Here is a 21170-nt window from a genome sequence, read left to right as displayed (position 1 = left end):
GGTATAAGTGTTCTCCAGTCTGTGAGTCACCCACCCAGCAGTTATGGGATTTGATTTTACTGTAATTGCGCCCCTCCTACCGTCTCATTGTGGCTTCTCCTTTGTCTTTGGATGTGGGGTATCTTTTTTGATGAGTTCCAGTGTCTTCCTGTTGATGATTGTCCAGCAGCTAGTTGTGATTCTGGTGTTCTCACAATAGGGAGTGAAAGCATGTCCTTGTACTCTACCATCTTGGTTCAGGACCTCATCAGGAATTAATTAAGTGCTAAATATAATTCATAATTTTATGACTTTCTGAAATATACTTCTAAAAGTTTTTTTTTTCTAGAAAAAAATCTTTTCTCTTCTGCTATGACCTACACGTTGATAAAGTATACCTTTGTAAACAAAGATGAAACATTTACCTTTTTCTCTCTACCTGATCCTTCTAGAACTTGGCTTCTCCAGGTAGCTCTCCTGTGGACTTGATGGTTTATTGCAACCAGATTACTACTAGTTATACTAATCATAATAATTTCTTCTTTTTTGCTTCCAAATGCTGGTTGAATTTATGACCAAGGGGAAGCACTGTGAATGAAAAATGTTGCCTGCCATATTCTGTCGCTCCATGGTAAGCCCTCAGCCACTGCAGCCATCCCTAATGGTGCACTCCGAGGGGACTCAGGATGGGAAAGAACAGGATACTGGCCCCAGATTGCTAAGCTGCATATCAAAGGAATGATTCCAAAGAGCCCAGATTCTTGCATCTTCCCATACGTAGAAAAGGGCTAAATTCATTAACTTTAGATATCTGGTTTTCTTTAAGTAGCAGTAATCTTTTGATGTTCCGACTACCTTGTCTTTGTTGTAAAACTCCTATAGTTCCTGCTTCCCCCCTTACCTCTTCAGAGCAGTCCTGCAGAGCTATCCTGGGCTTGAAGTCCTCAGAAGGTCCACTGAATAAAACATAATTCTCAACTTTTAGGTTGTGCATTTTTTTTTCAGTCGACAGAGGCAACGGTGTCAACACATTTGTGTCTTGCCCTGGATGACGCACAATTCATTTATCCCATAGTTTTTTTCACAGCTTAGTATTTTAAGCTAGGATTCAGAATAGCTAGGCTGGCTTCTTTTCTCTAATTCTTCTCTCCAGCCCTTAAGATACAAAAAAGGATTACAGACCACTCATTATTCTAGATATACTTCAGTCTTGGCTGAGTGATTTAGAATGTTGGTCTGGAAAAAACTCCTAAACATCATCTGGCCCCATTTTTGTTCCCGTGGAATTCCCTGAGGCTCATTCAACTCAACAAACCTTTGTGTAGAGGTGCAGGTCCACAGGTGGTGGTGTGAGAGGACGGGACATAAGGCAGGCTTCTATCAGCCCAAATACACTCAAATGCCTTTCACGTTCTCCAGGGCAAAGATTTAGTGTTAGACTTAAAAACAGATATACTAAACAACTCAGCAGGTAACTTCTGGAAAAGCAATGCTTCAGAATCAGCTTGGGGTTGCTGAAATAATCTGATAACTCCAGGAAGCCAGGAGGTGAGATGGGTGGAAAAATTTTTTTCTTGTCATCAAAGCTCAGAAAACCAGGGTATTGCATGATCTGGATATGCTGTAGATTATCTTTTTCCTTTAAAGATGGTAAGTTTCTTACAATGTGTTATTTGGTATAAAGATTTTAAAAGTTTAGCCTGAGGCTAAACTTTTAAACGTTTAAAAGTTCTATCCATGGGACTGGATAGAACTGAGGGAAATCCAACATGCCTTTTACAAACAGTTTCTATGGCTGGCCCATTTAATCAATTGAAAATCTTGTAACAGAGGCAACTTACCTATTATTAGTTAATCTTCTTGCTGACTCTCTGTTGGGTCATTTACACTGTCAACCTGATTATTCATTTCAACTGGAACCAGAAAGGAAAACAAAAAGGTTAAATATTTGTTAAACCCAAATCTCTTAAACATATTAAAATGGCCTGTGAATTGTTACATTCCTGATTTCCTATCTTATACTTCTTTCAGTTTGTTTTCATTCATTCAAGATTTGGGGACCACTCTTACAGATTTTTACTGGTGGGGGAATGGGGAGGGCAGAGTTGCTTCTTTACTAAACTGTAGGAGCTGAGCTGTCATTTCATAGCAGATTTTTGGGTTGATATTTTGTGTGTATTTATTACCATCCTTAGGTAAATTCAAAGGCCTTAATAGATGTCTAAGAAAATAAAGAGAAAACAAAGCAAACCAGATCATCGACATGCAGAGAGGTAAGCAGCTCCCTCTAAAACAGCAATGCCAGTAGGCCTGCTTGGTTTGCCAGGTCTTCAGTTTTGAAATTCAAAACTGACGCTGTAAACTTGCCAGTGGGTGCACTGGCAGTGGACACCATGAAATAGAAAAGCAAAACATCTAACCAGATCGCACAGCAAAGGTAAAACGTGGGCTTTTACTTTACCGTGTGTTCTATGTAAGCATTTGCATACAAATAGCACACATAATTAATTAATGCCATTGTCCAGAAGGAGCCCAAGCAGGCATAGCAGACACTGGAAATTTTCAAGGGTCAGTAGGTTTAATTAGATTGGTATTTTTAAAGCATCAAAGCCCATATTATAAACCGAGAGACTTAATATACAGATGAACGATGGCTAGGCCGAACATAGCAATAGATTTCTGACTTCAAACCTTTGAAGCAAGCAGCTCAGAATGGTCAGGACTTGGTCTGTGACTGCCAGCTTTCCTGTATTTTACTCCATGCTCCCAACACAGGACCAGCCAGGGAAAGCCAAATATGTTCCCAAACCAATCAGCCACTTCTAGTTAGCCCAAGTGCAGCTTCCCCTTACCAACAACCTCCAATCAAGGATACTTGAAGACTTCCCTCTTGTTAGAAGTTCCCTACTTCCCTCCCTGCCTTTGAGTTGGTCAAACACAAGTGATAATGGCTGTGTGACACCCATGCTTTGGTAAGCTCTGAATAAGTAACTTCTGTTTGTTGTCATTTGGATAGTCTTCATTTGTTTGAACAAAAGCAACAATCCAAATCTCTTTTTCTTGAACAGGAAACTCGATTAAAGTAAAACAGTGGCAGGTGCTGGATTTCACATTCCAAAGAGACTTGAAAGAGGGAATGACATTGGATGGCAGCCCACCCAACTCTCTCTCAAGGAGGAAGGTTTTAAAAGCAGGTCTCTTTGTTCCTCCTGCAAACTAGCCTCGGTTTCTTATGATGTGTGAGCCCATTCTTTACCCCAGGTATAAACTGGCCAGTTACAGGAAGTGTACCTCTAAAAAAAGAATAATGTATGCACTTTCTATCCTGGTCTGCAAAAATATGGGTGAGTGTTCCTTTTCTGTTCCTTCCTCCAACCCAAGGGTCCCTAGTTCCAAAATCTAATAAGTGTTTGTTAGTATGAAAAGCATTTCATGATCAAATAAGTTTGGGAAAAGCAATGTTAAATGATGTTAGGAAGTTTCTTTACAGCTGAGACTTTGGAGAGCCTGGAGTGTGCATGGCAAATCTCCAAGTGAGGACTAAAACTCAGTATTTCCCACATTTATCTCCCTTTTATTCATTGAGCATTGCATGGACCTGGTATTCTTTGGAGCATGCTTTGCAGAGAACTAGTTAAGAACCATGCCTATAGTGTCACAGCAAGGCTGGGGCAGGTTTCATTCAACTGAGCATGACCAACTCGGGGTGGCTTTTAATGGATGAATCTGGGGTTTGAAAACATTATTCCCCTAGATAAAGCATGCCCAGGGGTTAAAAAAAAAATCAGTTTGTATTGGGTGTTAAGATAGGCTTAAGGATGTATTGTAGAACATGGGGAATATAGCCAATATTTTGTAATAACTATAAATGGAAAATGACCTTTAAAAATTATATAAAAATTTTTTAAAAAAATAATTAAAAAATCAGTTGGTACAGAAAGGCTTATAATTAAGGCAGGCAATTAAGGTGAGGGCAAGCCTTGTAGCAGGGTGGAATGCATGGTATAGGAAACCATTTAAAACCACCAAGTAACTTCTACCAGTGGCTGAAATTTTCCCAAGGTCATTATCAACTCAAAGTAATTGGCTTTTTTTTTTTTTTTCCTGGCTAAAATAACCCAAACAACAAGATATATATAAACAGTTGATCACTGACCAATAATTCTGGTTCTCTTAAGCTCTGTGGGCAAGTGGAATTAAATATTTAGAAATCATGTGTACTCAAATAGTTGTTTTTCTAAATGATGATATTTCAAAGGGTTTCCAGTATCATTGTGCAGGGGCAAGGCTATACTATTCCTGAGGTTCACAATTTCTAGATGCCTTCAAAATGAGATGTGACTAAAAAAAGGTTTTTGTAAATTTATTTATAAAGTACTTTTAAAGACTCACTGTGTTTTTGGCCAAGCCATCTGATGTGTGATACAGTGAGGTGAAGTGATGAAGGTCCAAGAATAACCTTAGCCCAAACTCAAGCCAGTGCTCCTCTGAACGCTGAGTGTTTCCATAAAGTTCACCAGCTAGACTTCAGTTTAGCCTTGGAATTACCCACTGTTTCCTTGGTATTGGGAAGTAAGATTAAACTGAGGCACATGCTGTTTTTTAAAAAAGGCTGCCAATTTTGTTAGTTCCCAGTAGAAAATGGTTTTTGAACTTTACCTTGTTCAAACTGAATATGTTGACTCATAGCATAGACAGCTCCCTTAAATCCTAGATTACACAGAGAAAATGTGCCAGATTTGTAGTTTGCGTGACTCAAATAGCTCAGAAACTTACCATCAGGACTTGTAGAATGTTCTGTGTCACCAGAGCCTTCGCTTTTCACAGGAACTCTAGGTATGTCATCGCCTTGAGCTGAAAAAGAAGATAGTCCTTGATTAATAGAAAATTAGAACAGCCTGACTGCCAATTGTTCTGTCACCCTCCATTGCCCTCTTAAGTTTAAAAATACTCCTGGGATTGAACTTCTTTTGCAGAAAAGCTTAAAGGAGCAAATAGTAGGTTGAGTTGCTTGAATACTTTAATGCTGTCATATTCTAAATTCTCTTTAATTTGTGAGATAATCACATACATACATGCACAATTTCTCAAATTAGAAAGCTGGTAACATGAAAGCAGCAAAACTTGGTTTAATCAGAACAATCCACAATTTGAATTGGGGGAAATATGTGTGTGTGAGTTTATGTAGCTTAAACTTTGAAGAGAATGAAAAAAGAAAACCTATTTTGCCTCAGGCATGCCTGAAAGCTGAAAGATTCATTCTCCTGGCAGTGAAGTTAAAACACAAATGAATAGCTCAGTTGCTCCCCTAGAAGACCTCAGATGCTGCCATTTTGGATTGCTGAGAATACCGTCTTTAGTTAATTTCTGTTGTAATTGTTCTCTATTTACATAGTTTCATAAGGCTTGTCATCCACTCGCTGTGGCTGAAGCTATATAACATGCTTAAATGTAGTCGTAAGGAGACTGTTTTTCTTGTTTTTCATGATCTGATATTTGTACATATGGAAAAAATGATCACTATAATAAGTCTAGTTAACATCCATATTATTGTGAGAAAATTTACAGATAGTCAAAAGGACAATAATCTCTTACTTCTTGGTTAAATATCTATTATGTTTTCACAGCTTGAAGAGCCAGGGCATTTGAAAATACAAATATATAAAGTACTGGATGAGTTCATAACTTCAAAGTTTTTATTGTTTCTGTACTTTTTTTAAACAAAAGATTAAATTCAGTTTCATTACATGAATACCTATTTATTGAGTCCAGAGTATGTTCAATTTGACCTTCCTGTTAGTGAGGATGAAGCAAGGCTAGGAAAGATCCAGTGTATAATCTCTTCAAAGGAAGATACCTTTAACTTGCACTCTTGGTAATGATTTACTGAAGCTGAGAATCAAGAAGTAAGACTCAAGAAGTAAGGTGACTAATCTTTGAGCCTGGGTGGACGGAAGGTAGGAAGGTCAGTACTTGATGATATATAAAACAAGCAAAGTGAAGGGAGGTGAAGAGAGTCATTTTAGATTTGAAGACTGAAGCAGAGGGTCATTTAAGTAAGTGGAGATGCCAAACAAGTTTTGCATCTAATGCTGAGGAAGGAAACTGAGAATTAGGCATGTGGGAATTTGGGAGATGTCCATGTAGAATAATATCATATTGTTGATGACATGAGAGTGGATGAGAAAAGTCAGGAAAGGGATAACATAAGAAAACATGACTCATGGGTACCCAAGTCCTACAAGGACAACATGAAAGTGTGCCCATGAGTTCTTTTCACGAGCTCCTGAGGATGAGGTTGGGAAAATGAAAACAAAACTTGGAACTTCCAGCTGGACTTAACCATGTCATATCTTTTCTCACTCTGTCAATTCTAGAAAATAGACCATTTTTCAATTGCTCATCAACATGTTCCTTACAGACACAATTACAGAAGAAACTACTGATGGAGTTTTCTAAGCTTGGGAGCAGGAAATCTTTGCTAGTATGCCTCAAAACAGAAGTAGTTAGAAAAAATGGAACTATTTGACTTTATATAAACACAAACTTATGGGTGGAAAAGCTACCATAAGAAATGTTTAAAAAAAGAAATATTACCAGTATAGGAAAAATATTTATACCTTTTATCATAGACAAAGGGTTAATATCTTTGATATATAAAGTACTTCTAAACAGAAACAAGATTGACAATTGGATAGAAAATTGAGCAAGAAATCTAACAGGAAGTTAATTAAAAAATAAGAATAGCCTGTAGTTGTGTGAAAATGTGATTCACTTTGCTGCTAATGAAAAAAAAATGCAAGATAAAATTACACTGAGGGGGCTTCCCTGGTGGTGCGGTGGTTAAGAAGCTGCCTGCCAATGCAGGGGACACGGGTTCAAGCCCTGGTCCAGGAAGAGCCCACATGCCATGGAGCAACTAAGCCCATGTGCCACAACTACTGAGCCTGTGCTCTAAAGCCCATGAGCCACAACTACTGAAGCCCGTGGGCAGTAACAAAGACCCAACTCAGCCATAAATAAACAAATAAATACATAAATTTTTTTATTAAAAAAAAATTACACTGAGAAAGGGATTTCTAAAGTAGACTGTCATACTGTAGAATAACACTCCCACCAAGAACAGCTAGAAACATTGAACAGATTATTTGAGGAAATTAAGGCACTAGAGAGCCATTAATGCAGCAGAAGCTGGAGGAGGTGAAAAATGGTGAACCTGACATTCCACATACAAAGAGGTTTAACAGAGCCTTCAGATGTTTTTTAATGAGGTTTGGGGGGAGAGGGGAAAAACTTGGAGGTCAGGGCCCACCAAAGAAGAGGTGCTCTGATAAGTACCTTGAGTTTTCTGTGGGTTATACTTGGGGGGCAATGAACTTGAAATAGACCAGTTCTTAAAAAAAATTGAAGGCCTACTTTTAATCAATTTAATCTCTGATTGATTAGATTTCAGTGCTCTACTCAATCCTACCAGCCTTTCAGAAGCAAAAATGAATCCTCTCTCTCTGGAAGAAGATAAGGCCACCGAGGCTCAAGTTGTCTCTACAGTTTTTCGCACATAGTGTCTAGCATTCAATAAAAAATTACCGGTCATTCCTGAGGAACAAGAATGGATCACTGAAAACCAAGACAATAAGACAATATATAGAGACATGTTAGAGATCTATTTGTAGATACAACTTTAAAATATGGTTAATGTGTTTAAGAATTGGGTGACAAGAGGGAGAAAGCTCATGGCAAAGAAGTTTAACTGGACTAGACACTAAATAAAAGTCAGATGTAAATTCTAGAACTGAAAATTATAATTGAAGTTTAGAATTCAATAGGTGGATTTGGTGGCAATTAGACACAGCTGAAGAAGGAATTTACAAACTGAAAACTAAGAAGAAAATATAAAGAATAAAATACAGATGAAAAGAATTAGCAGACATATGAGATAGGGTGTATCCTATGTGTAATGGGGCAAAAACAATATTTTAAAAGATAATGGCTGATAATTTCCCAAACTGAATGTAAAATATCAAGCCCCTGCTTTAAGAGTATTATGATCCCCAAGCAAAATCAATGCAAAGCAAACCTTATTCAGGCCAATCATTGTAAACCTGCAGAAAATCATCAAGGTTAAAGAAAAAATATAAAATTATTTAGTGAGTAAAGACCCATTAACTTCAAAATAGCAACAATAGTAATTATAGATGACATCTCAATAAAAATCATGGAATCCAGAGACAATGTAATGATATCTTCAAAGCACTTAAAGAAAATATCACTAACATAAAATTTCATACCTAACAAAATCTTCTTTCAAACTTCCAATTTGAAATAAAAAATTTTCAGGGAAAAAATAGAATTTGTTGAGGAGGAAAAACAGTAGACCTACACTGAAGGATTTTCACTATACTAAAATATAAATTCCAGGTAGATTATAGAACTAAATTTGAAAGGTAACATGGAAAAAGACCTTTATATCATTAGGCAAAAATTTCTTACACAGGAAAAACAAAACACTGACCATTAGACAAAAGACTAATAATCTGGAAAATATTTAAATTAACATCATTATTTTATCAAAATACACCATTAAGAGAGTGCAAAGTAAACCAGAGTAGAAGATATTTGCCATTTATGTGTGTGTGTGTGTGTGTGTGTGTGTGTGTGTGTGTATATATACACACACACAAACACACATATATATAATATATAGCTCACTTACAAAGGACCCTTGTACTAATATATAAAGAAAACAATATAACATAGAAACGACAAGGAACCCAACAGAAAATGGGCAAGACATAGACATGTCATAAAAGAGGATATCCTGGCTGGTCACTTAATTTCTTCAATGACTTTTACCAAATCTCATAGTATTTAAAAGCCTCAGCTTTTTCACTATAAAAATAACTATAAAATGTTCTAACTCCTTGGACACCATCAGAACTTATTAAAATACAATATAGTTGTTATATTTCATAAGATATGATTACTATGGAAGGAAAGTTAATTGACCTAACACTATTTAATCATTACTTCTTTGACTTTCTCCTTGGGGTCACTGTTTGTGATGAGATCTAGGGTACCTGTAGCTGATTCTTCCAGGAAATCGCTTTCAAAGTCATTACTCTCAATGGTAATAACCCTGGTGATATTACTATAGAGATACCTCTCTGACATCACAGAGAACTTTCTAGCTAATAGACAGGATGCTAGTCAATATAATAATGCTCAATGAAAATGAAGGAGCATACAAAACACTTTTAAGAGCTGGGCGAGAGAGGAAAAAAGAAGTTGAAGAAAGCAAAACCCAAAAGGCAAATCAGACTGTAAATATTTAAGTTGTTTGCCTTATGTTTTGTCTTTTCAACCTCATTATTTTCAAATATAGTACATTTGTTTGAGAAATCTCAGGTTATGCCACCATATTGGCACAGATTAGCATGAGATGTAATGGCAGGTTTTGAGATCCATGACAGAGATGAAAAGAGAAATCATAGTTGTAGCTCTATATATTGCCATGTTCTTGAGCAGAGGTCTCTTAGATCTGCTTCTGAAGACCCTAATGGTATGTTTGGTAGACATTATTCATTTATTTAATATCATGAGTGTGCATGATACATGCACATGTGGTATGAATATATGACTATGTGTGCAATGGCATGCTTATGTGAATATGCATGTGTATATGTGTATGCATGTGCAAGTGTGTGTGTGTATGTGTGTGTGTGTGGTGTATTTGGAAAGAGGGAGAGAAGAACGACAGATACTTATTACTCTGATGTGTGTGGAACTGTTATTATCCTAAGGGTTTCTCCCCTGCTGGGCAATGCATCTGAGTGCCCCAGAGAAATGCCATTTCACACAGACAATAGAATCTGATCAAAACAAAAATTGCCTCTACAGCCTATTTATTTCAGTTTGCCTGTCCTTCCCTCATTTTGATTGCTGCTGCTTGGAACACAAACGAGGTACATTTCAGGGCTCCTAGCAGGAGATAATAGATGCTGAAATAGAAAGAGTCTGGGACAGACAGTACCATTTTCATTTTCAATTACCAACCTCAACTGTGCTCCTCAAAGCCTTGATTATGATAACCTTTTGTAGGTCAGTTGCATTACATAAAAAATAAAATGAAGCAAGTCTCATCACAAAGAAAAGATACTGAAAGTCATATAGAATACAATTAACCAGATTTTTAAATACATAAACATGGAGAGAAGTTAGAAGATTCTCCAAGTTTTTCTTTTGAGATTTGTGTTGACAAACTCCATGCAACAAATAGAATTACAAACAATTATTTCTCAGAATGTGTAGTTGCATAGGTATCATGACAGCTATAGAAAGCAGGGCCTGTCTGGATTCAATTGTATTGAATTAAAGTGGTGTTGAACCAAAGCAAGCATTCTTGAACCATCTTGACTTTTGCCATATCTATGTTCCAACTTTACTATTAATGTAATGGATTAGGTAATTGTTTAGAAAGGCTCACTTCCTGTCTTCCACCCCTACAGGAGTTGAATTCACTGTCCCTTGACATTGGGCTTGGTCATGGAATTTGCTTTGGCTAACGGAATATTAGCAAAAGTGAGTCAAACAGAGGTTTGAAATGCATTTGTATAGTTGGGGTTTGCCCTCTTGTTCTCCTGCCTTTTACCCCAAGAAGAACATGCTTTAGGGAACAGCTGATCTAAGGAGGATAAGACCTGAACTCAACTCACAGCCTGACATCCTTCCTGGCCCAAACTAGATGTGGTTGGTCCTCTCTGAACAAAAGAATTGGATGATTGTTGTTCTAAGCCTCTGAAATTGAAGATGGCTTGCTTGTTATGCAGCATTATTGTGGTGACAACTAATGCTTAATAATGTTTTTAATTGACCCAGGCCTAACATTGCTTCTTAATTTTGTCCCATAGCAATCATAGCTATAAAACTGTGAGCTTAATTTGTGCCTAATTTTTTCACACATGATAATAAATATGTTAATTTTGATATCACCTAAAATCATCTACAGAACTGATAGGGATAGAGTAGGATACTTAAATAGTTAGTTTAAAAATCCCACTAGGGGTTTAAAGACAGAGGGAATTTTAAGGGAGTTTGGGAGACTATTGTAAGCTAATGACCACTCAAGAAAAGAATCCAGTAACCTAGCAACAATCTACACTACCTTGAAGGAAGACCAGGTGCATTCAAGTGCCAGGCACACTCAAGCCACAAATCCTGACAGTTAAAAATACAAGACAATAGATATGGGGTCTGAATCTTGTTACATGAAGTCAGGGAGTGAATGGTCCTTGAAGAGTTGCATTTCTGCATGTAGTCAAGACAGGAATATAAGTGAAAGGGGAAAGAAACTAGGTGAAAGGGGACATTATACTGAAACCTGAGATGAATTACCATATTTTAGTATATGTCATCACCCTTTTGCTAATATACATATGATTAAAATAGCTCAATGACAGTCCTGGTTAGGCCACATAGGGTCAAAGGAGGAGCTAATGATGTAAACCTTGACATCTCCCCAAAAATGAGGGAGAAGGTGGTCTTCCTCCACCTTCTCTCTGATTATAAAAATGTAGCCCTCTTTGTTCTCAGGGCTGCACTCCCTTGCCTGCCCACTTGTATCTCTCACAAGCGTCCTATGCTAATAAACTCACTCTTTGCCTATCACTTTGCCTCACGCTGAATTCTTTCTGCGTCGAGACTAAAGAACATGAGCTTCAGTAAGTCCTGACACCAGGTGAGCAGTTTCAATGAAAAGACAATGGGTTTGAGTCCCCTCCTAGTCAGGGATCCTGGGTTCAAGTTCCAGTCTGACTTTTGGCTGGGTTGGAGCCCCATCCGAGAAGGAGTGTGGTTTCAGGACAACAAATGGTATCTGTATGAAATTTTGAGACATGCCAAGTTAATGTATACAGATGAGACGTCCCTTAACAGGCTAAACTCTGTTGCCTTCACAGTGGTACTAAAATGGAATAAAACTGGTCACAGAGTTTAAGGCATTTGTCACATATATTTAACTTCCAAGCTCAAATGGAGGAAAGCAATTATTCCACATGCATAAACATCAATTTAGGTTCATTTTAAGCAACTGATTGTTAGGGGAGATGAGCTCCATTAGACCTTACTTTATCCTAGAGTGCCAAGTTCACTTTCTAGGTGTAGATCCAAGTGCAACTAAACCAAAGGAGATCAAAGACCAACTTACAGAGCAAGCACAGAGTGTCAGTGAGAAGACAGGACTTGAAGAGAAGTTGAGTCTTTGTGTTGTCATGATGCTTCCCACAAACTGCTCTTTACAATCAAGGCACCAACACTATTTAAAATGATTGTAAAAGTCAGTGATGCGACTCCTTAGTGATGTGGTTCCAACCGCGATAAACTAAATATATTTAACCTCAAGAAAAAAATTCCAGTCCTTGGTAATGGCATGGGCTTATCCATTCACATAGCTGCTTGAGTAGCAACCAGGTTTCATATCCAGGTGTTTTGTGATAATATGTAAGGGTGCAAAGGATAAACACTACTCCTAGGAAAATTCATCCAAAGTGAAGGGAGGCAAAATAAACCAGGCAGCATTTAACAAAGATTACTACCCACCTTCTCTACAATAAATGACACACAACAAACCACAAGTCCAGCCTCTACAAATTCCTTCTCTCCTTTGAATATGCCTTTGTTTTGTGTTCTGTAACTCCCTTTTCTGTTACTCATGATAGATACTGAACCTCAGGACTGTCCATTTCTGGCCACCTTTGTGGGAAGCTCAACATTAGTGAAAGGGGATGAAGTGTTGGGCACAGCTGGTTTCAAATCCAAGCTCTGGCATCTCTATTTGTGTGATCTTGGATAGGTCTCGTTCACATTCAAAGTCTCAGTTTTGTCACTTATAGATGGAGGTAATGATATCTCCCTCACAACATTTGAGGATCAAAAGAGATAATGATTGACTCTAATAAACGCTTGATTAATATTTTTTGGCTGAGAGAAACAAATTTAATATCTACTTCTTGATGTCTCTTAATCAAAGATACTTAAGCATAAAAATTTAGCTGAATCACTTCTCTGCATCATTCAAGAATTTATCACATTTTTCCTCCTCTTTGGTATTATTCATTCATTCATTCATTCATTCATTCATCCAGCCAGCATATATATTGAGTCCGTGCTATGTATAACCCTTAATGAAAAGAATTGAATAGAGTAGAAGACTGGCTTAGCTGGATTAATAAATCTCAGAGAAGAAAGCACTAGTGCTGTTCTACAGTGTATTTTCCTTTTATCATTACCTCTCAGCATGTAGGGTGTTGAGATTCCTCCTTCCTTCCTTCCTAACTTCCTTCCTAATATCTTTCCTTCCTTCCTTCCTCCCTTCCCCCCTCCCTCCCTTCCTCTCTTCTGTCATTTATTTTTACATTTTACCAATTTTTCTATTTGCTCATTTTTTTCCTTATTGAATTTTTTTTTGAGTTTTAAAAAAAATTTTATTGGAGTATAGTTGATTTAAAATGTTGTGTTAGTTTCTGCCACACAGCAACATATATTCACCCCGTTTTAGATTCTTTTCCCATATAGGTCACTTAAAAAACAATATCTAAAGATTTTGGAAGAAAGCATAGTAAAATTTATTTAATGTATCTTAAAGAAAATCAAAAGACAGAAGGCAATCCAGGAGAAAATATTTGCAACATGTTTGACAGAGAGAGGGTTAATTTTCTTAATTTATGAAGACTACATAAAAGTCAATAAGGTCATTACTACAGGGTGAGCATGTGACACGTACATTAGCAAGCTACTCCTTTCTCACATTGTCTGTGGAAGCGTTTTCTTTGGGAGGGGTAAAGTGGTCACAGCATCTACCACATTCATTGTGCTGGATTCCTCAGCAAGTGTGTCCCATGCCCAGCCCAGGCCACCACTTTGTCAGTACTGTTGCCTGTCACAGTGGGGGCTATCCTTGGGGTTGGATAGTTTTTTTCAATTCAACGTGAGCCTTGCAACTCGTTTTTGCTCTCTCTAAGAGCAAAAAAGTCAGCTTGGGCTTCACTATTCTCTTTGCTGTTTTCTCTCTCAGCCTCCAAAGCAGAAGGTGATAAACCCTATGCAAACCCTACACAGACTCCTCAGGGAATGAAGGGGGCTCCTCTTTCAAGGGGGCTTCATCTGGGACTCTCCAGCACCTCCTCCTCTGCTTCCTGCTCACCCCAAAGATCTTGCCTTATTTACTCTTTTGCCCTCTATTTGGTGAAATTCCTATTTTTTTTTTTTCTTTTCCCTAGAGGTAATTAGATCCAGGCATTTGTTATTGGTCTGCCTTTCCTTTCCCATTTTCCTCCCAGCAAGAGATATTGAAATGGAGAATCACAGCTTGTTTTCCTGTCTCTTTGGGGTAAGGCAGAATAAAGGTGTTCATGGCTGGCTTCATGCGCTTGTGGAAATTTCCCTGGGCTGCTCCTCTCCCAGTTGGGAAAGTAAATGGTAGCTAGTAAGACCCTATTCAGGATTATTTCAGAGCCTGGTAGAGCTAGGGAGTAGGTTGGGGGTGACACCAGGCTCACGCCTTCCTTTTGCCGTGGCTACCAGCTCGTTCTTTTAATTACTGTTTTTGTTTGTGTTGTTCATTTGCTTGTTTTACTTATCTGCTTTCATATCATTATGTTTGGGTGAGTGAGGTTTGAAATCTGACTTCACATCACCAGCTTAAACCCAAGACCAGATGTGCAGACTCCTTTGATTTGTGGGATGGGGTATTCACTCCAGGCATCTCACATACTTGGCCTTTGTCAACAGCTGGTTTTAGGAATATTTACCAAAGGATAGTTCTGATCAGACTTGAGGTTATGGACTGAATATTTGTGACACTCCCCCCCAAAAGATTCATATGTTGAAGCCCCAAGCGGCAATGTGACTGTATTTGGAAATAGGGCCTTTATGGAGGTAATTAAAATTAAATGAGGTCAGAATAGTGAGGCCCTAATCTGATAGGACTGTGGCTTTATAAGAAAAGAGCTCTCTCTCCCTCCCTCTGCCATATGAGGACACAGTGAGAAGGGGGCCACCTATAGGCCAGGAAGAGAGCTCCTGCCATAAACCAAATCAGCCAGCACCTTGATTTGGACTTCTCAGCCTCCAGAACTGTGAGAAAATAAACTTCTGTTGTTTAAGCCACTCAGTCTATGGTATTTTTTTTATGGCAGCCTGAGCAGATGGATATACTTGATTTACAATTAGTTCATATTTCTTCGGGACAAAAGTACAATTGTAAACCATCTGCCCCATCTAACCTATTTTCTCCCAAAGAACCTCGATCCTAAAGCTGTTCCTTGACCACTCTACCAGTGGTCATCACCTGTAGACACATGCCCTTGGCTCCCTCTCCAAAGTCAAAAATGAATGACTATTCTCAATGGTGAACAACTGGAAAAACTTCCTCTAAAATCAGGAACAAGACAAGGATGTCCACTCTTGCCACTTAGTTTTGGAAGTTTTTCAACATAGTTTTGGAAGTCCTAGCCACAGCAATCAGAGAAGAAAACGAAATAAAATGAATCCAAATTGGAAAAGAAGAAGTAGAATTTTCATTGTTTGTAGATGACATGATACTATACATAGAAAACCCTAAAGATGCTACCAGAAAACTACTAGAGCTCATCAATGAATTTGGTAAAGTTGCAGGATACAAAATTAATACACAGAAATCTCTTGCATTACTATACACTAACAGTGGAAGATCAGAAGGAGAAATTGAGGAAACAATCCCATCTACTATCACATCAAAAGGATAAAATACCTAGGAATAAACCTACCTAAGGAGGCAAAAGACCTGTACTCAGAAAACTATAAGATACTGATGAAAGAAATCAAAGATGACACAAACAGATGGAGAGATATACCATGTTCTTGGATTGGAAGAATCAATATTGCCAAAATGACAATACTATCCAAAGTAATCTACAGATTCAATGCAATCCCCATCAAACTACCGATAGCATTTTTCATAGAATTAGAAGAAAAAATTTTACAGTTTGTAAGGAAATACAAAAGACCTTGAATAGCCAAAGCAATCTTGAGAAAGCAAAACAGAGCTGGAGGAATCAGGGTCCCTGACTTCAAACTATATTACAAAGCTACAGTAATCAAAATAGTATGGTACTGGCACAAAAACAGATATAGATCAATGGAACACGACAGAAGGTCCAGAGATAAACCCATGCACCATGGTCATGTAATCTATGACAAAGGAGGTAAGAATATACAGTGGAGAAAAGACAGTCTCTTCAATAAGTGGTGCTGGGAAAACTGGACAGCTACATGTAAAAGAATGAAATTAGAACATTCTCTAACACCATACACAAAAATAAACTCAAAATGGAGTAAAGACCTAAATGTAAGACCAGATACTATAAAACTCTTATAGGAAAACATAGGCAAAACACCCCCTGGTGTAAATTGCAGCAAGATCTTTTTACGATCCACCTCCTAGAGTAATGAAAATAAAAGCAACAATAAACAAGTGGGACCTAATGAAACTTAAAAGCTTTTGCACAGCAAAGGAAACCATAAACAAAACGAAAAGACAACCCACAGAATGGGAGAAAATATTTGCAAATGAAACAACCGACAAGGGATTAATCTCCAAAGTATACAAACAGCTCATGCAGCTCAATATCAAAAAAACAAACAACCCAATCAAAAAATGGGCAGAAGACCTAAATAGACGTTTCTCCAAAGAAGATACACAGATGGCCAAAAAGCACATGAAAAGATGCTCAACATCACTAATTATTAAAGATACGCAAATCAAAACTACAATGAGGTATCACCTCACACTGGTCAGAATGGCCATCATCAAAAAATCAACAAACAATAAATTCTGGGGAGGGTGTGGAGAAAAGGGAACCCTCCTACACTGTTGGTGGGAATGTAAATTGGTGTAGCCACTATTGACAACAGTATGGAGGTTCCTTAAAAACTAAAAATAGAGCTACCATATGATCCAGCAATCACACTCCTGGGCATATATCTGGAGAAAACCATAATTTGAAAAGATACATGCACCCCAATGTTCACTGCTGCACGATTTACAATAGCTGGGACATGGAAGCAACCTAAATGTCCATCAAAGGATGAATGGATAAAGAAGTGGTATGTATATACAGTGGAATATTGCTCAGCCATATAAAAGAATGAAATAATGCCACTTGCAGTGACATGGATGGATCTAGAGACTGTCATATGAAGTGAAGTAAGTCAGACAGAGAAAGACAAATATCATATGATATCACTTATATGTGGAATCTAAAAAAATGGTACAAATTAACTTATTTACAAAACAGAAATAGAGTCACAGATGTAGAAAACAAACTTATGGTTACCAAGGGGGAAAGGGTGGTGGGAGGGATAAACTGGGAGACTGTGATTGACATATACACACTACTATTTATAAAATAGCTAACTAACAAGAACCTACTATTTAGCACAAGGAACTCTACACAATGTTGTGTAATGACCTATATGGGAAAAGAATCTAAAAAAGAGTGAATATATGTATATGTATAGCTGAGTCACTTTGCTGTACCTCAGAAACTAGCACAGCATTATAAATCAACTATACTCCAATAAAAATTAATTAAAAAAAAATGAATGACTAAGATGACAGGATCATACTGGTGGAAAATCTGCATGTTTCTGCAAGACACCTCTTCCATGGCAACACACCTCTTCATGTATTAATTGGGAATTTCTACCCTAATCAAAATCAGAAGCTGTCTTTAGTAGATAAAAGGCAGTGGTGGTAGCCGAAGGTGGGCATGAAATCCAGACATATACATATACCTTTTTCTTTTATGTTTAACCAGATGATGTGCCTCCATACAGCCACTTTGAGAATGGTTTGGAAATTCATCATTAGTTATTGTTAGAATAACCAGTCTATAGAAACCCAACATTTGGGAAGAAATCCCCCAAAACATATCCACCAGATACTTTAGTGTCTACTATGCACTGAGATACAAAATGGATGAGGCATACTGATGTCTTCATGGACTTCACAAGCTAGCTGAGACGGGGGTGGGGGGGGTTGAGATTGAGAACATAGACCACCCACAAGCCACGTGTTATGGTATGAACTAGGAACTCTGGAGGCCCAGAGGAGAGTGAGTCACCTTTTTTGAGGGCGGGTGAAGAAAAATCTTGGAGAACGAGGAAATGACATTTAAGTTGGAGGTGGTTAGAGGAGTCAGTTTCAAATGTTTTGCATCCTTGCCAAACATTGGGATAGGTAGAAATATCTCCTGTGTGTAAAAGATCTGGAGGACTCAGTTTCTTACATCTTCAACTGGACCACCTTAGGCCTGACCCGTTTTACTCCCGATCTCCCCTTGCTGGTTGTGCTGCCCCCATGGAACTCTAAAAGGCAGTTCCAGCTCCTTTATGTAAGATCACAACCACTGAAGCCTTCCCAGGTGTTGCCACACTTGGCTTAACTGAGCTGGATTCCGATCACATTCTACACGTCTGGCTATTCTTTCCCCTTTTCCAGGCCCCAATTAAGCATCTAATTCTCATTCAGCCTCATAATGCAGTCCCCACACCCTCCAGGGCCTGGCAGGAATGAAGGCTACAAGTAGGCCCTTCTCAGATGGGGGGCCGCCAGGGCTGGTCTCAGATCAGGGTCTTTCCAGCAGGAACAATACAAACCGGGTGTCTCTCAAATGCCACCCCCCCACACCATCACACCCTCTTTGTGGCTTTTATTTCTCTACAGCGAACGGATAAGTCTACACAGCAGGGCCCTAGTGAGCACAGAGATAGGTATTTTTTTCCACAGGAATCTCTTGATTCTTTTACTCTAATAGGGTTTTAACTATGTAAGGAGCCACAGTGGGGTAGCTTTGGGCTTTTCAATGATTCTTTATGTGGTATCTTTCATAAGGAAGGAAACTTGCTGCTGGAAATAACCCACGCTGGATTCTTAGAAACTTCATCACACACTTAAGTCTCCTGAAAGAAAGTGCCTCTGACTGCTTGGGTTGAAATCCTGCATGATTATATACACATCTCTTTAGTCAAAGAATAATTTAGTCCTATACATTCTTAATTATAGATTCCTTAATTATTTCCACTAGATTTTGCCCTCGATGCATATTTTCCTAAATAGCACAATTTATTCAGAATATTTAATAAAATCTAGTGGGTCATCTTTGTGATGACCAAAGTACTAGAAATCAATACGCAGGAAGAAAGCTGTATAACTAGTAGATTTACAGAATAAATAACTCGTAGATTTACAGAAACACCGAAAGACAAACTATCAGAGGACCCTGATCTGGAAGTAAGTGCATTCAGTTCTGTTAAGGAAATTCCATTTCTAGTCTTAGACTATCAATACCAATTCTCTCAGCTTCAAAGAAAAATGATAGATTTTTTTCCTACTAGGAGAAGTTTTCAAACACACCTGGCATTAAACTAGAGCCCATTTTATATTTAGCTTTTCTTCAGAAAGCCCATTTCACAGATGTCTGGATCTTAATCTTTGAACTTCTTTGTATTTAGTCATTTTTATGCCTTCTGAGAGTTTATCACTACCAGAGCAAACACTTACACACACACACCCAGAAAAGACTGTCTAGGCCACATTCACTAAACATGTAACTAAAACTGTTATTAAACTCAGCCAGATGCCTTTTACCAAAGAGAATTCTAAGTTACCTGCAAAAAATTGCTGTTATGTTTGCCAACCCCCTCTACCTAGGGCCTTTATTCCCCTCTTAGATAATAGGTCTATCTTGCCTTTTGCTGTCTGAACCAGACTGCTTTGCCCAAGAAATAAAAAAAGATCTTTGACCATATTCCAGTCCAACAAAACCCTTCGCAGGTGTGACTTTGGGCCCCAGAAAAGTGGCATGGCTGCCCCAGGCCATCTAGTGTTGAAGTTGGGGCTGAAAATTCTTCCAAATTCGCTCCTGGGCTATTTCCACTTCATCAAGCTAGTGACAGTGGTGAGAGAGCCCTACAGAGGCAGGTGAAATGGGACTGGAATTTGGGAATGGCCTAGAATCTTCTTTCACAGGTCTGCTTGGTCAACTCTAATCCATTTGAAAGCAATGGACTTGAAGGATGTCTTCCACGTCCTTAGGATGGCTTGGGGGAGGGAGAGGAACACAGACCTATTCACAATGAAGAGAGTGAGTCCTGTTGAACGCCAGGGACGTCTGTGGTCAGCAGCAGCAGGCTCAGTGGGAATGGTGATATGCCAAGGTCTCCCCTCTACAGGATCTGCAGGGCCCTGGAGCACAGACCATACTCCCCTGCCAGATATTTTAGAGTCAAAGCTTGGGGGTTTCATTCTCCTTTTGAAGATGGGTACGTGCCATGGCCTCTTTAATCTGGAAAACCAGGTTAATGTCACTCTGAACCTCCAACCATGTGGTTAGAAGTATATGATGGCTTGGTTTGGAGTCCATGGCAAAGAGTCTAACCATGAGGCAGAGTAAGTTTTCATGGCTTGCTTGAGCACCAGAGGATCTGAGAGCTCAGCAGTAAAGTCCGTCAACAGAGGTTGGGTCTGTGATGATGTCACCCTCTGGGCTTCAGGGCTCTTCAGGTTCGTGCCGTAGTACCAGCCTCTTGGAGCTGACATGACTGGGTCACTCAGTACTCTTCCTGATTGCCCCTGGGTGCTGAGCATCTTAACTCTCCTGTTGCTTCATAGATTGATTGACTTCTGATGGCTGAATTTTGCTTTTGTCTTGACTGATGTCTCTATAGGCACCCTGGTCTCTCCCACAGTCATGAATCTCTTGCTTGTTCCAGAATTTTGACAACCGAGGGATTCCCTAGCCCTCTCTGTGGCTGCCTTTTTGCCTCTTTTCTCAGACTGTCATAGATACTCCTGCAGCTGTCAAGCTGCTTTCATTCTCTGTGTGGAAACAGCGCCTCCAGCGAGAGAATGGGCTCTGACAGCACTAAATAATGGGCCTTGCACCTGCTTTATCTCTTGACTCTTAATCTCTTGTTCTAGGAGATAATTCAGGAAACTCTCCCATAATAGAAAAAATAACATCCAGAATTTTCCTTTCAGGCAAAGAAATCTTAATCCTTTTTTTGTTCATGTATTTTACCAAACTAGAGATCTGTCACATCACCTCTTCAGCAAGATACAATTCACCTTTGAGGAGAAGGCAATCCAATTTTGA

The 21170-nt window shown here is 38.6% G+C and overlaps 1 protein-coding gene across 3 annotated transcripts in view; it reads right to left on the bottom strand.

Moving 5' to 3' along the window:
- The window catches only part of MACROD2 (mono-ADP ribosylhydrolase 2), a 1990905-nt gene that overhangs the window by 18333 nt on the left and 1951402 nt on the right, over positions 1-21170 (bottom strand). For all 3 annotated transcript variants that reach the window (XM_082359151.1, XM_082359149.1, XM_082359152.1), the window contains 2 exons: positions 4756-4833; positions 1821-1892 (listed from right to left, as the gene is read on the bottom strand). In XM_082359151.1, coding sequence (XP_082215277.1) covers positions 1831-1892; positions 4756-4833 — 140 coding nt within the window. In that variant the 3' untranslated portion in view covers positions 1821-1830. The remainder of the gene's footprint in view (positions 1-1820; positions 1893-4755; positions 4834-21170) is intronic.

Source organism: Balaenoptera borealis (assembly GCF_965194805.1).
Source record: "Balaenoptera borealis genome assembly, chromosome: 16".
Taxonomy (NCBI): Eukaryota; Metazoa; Chordata; class Mammalia; order Artiodactyla; family Balaenopteridae; genus Balaenoptera; species Balaenoptera borealis.
This window is presented reverse-complemented; position numbering and strand designations above follow the sequence as displayed.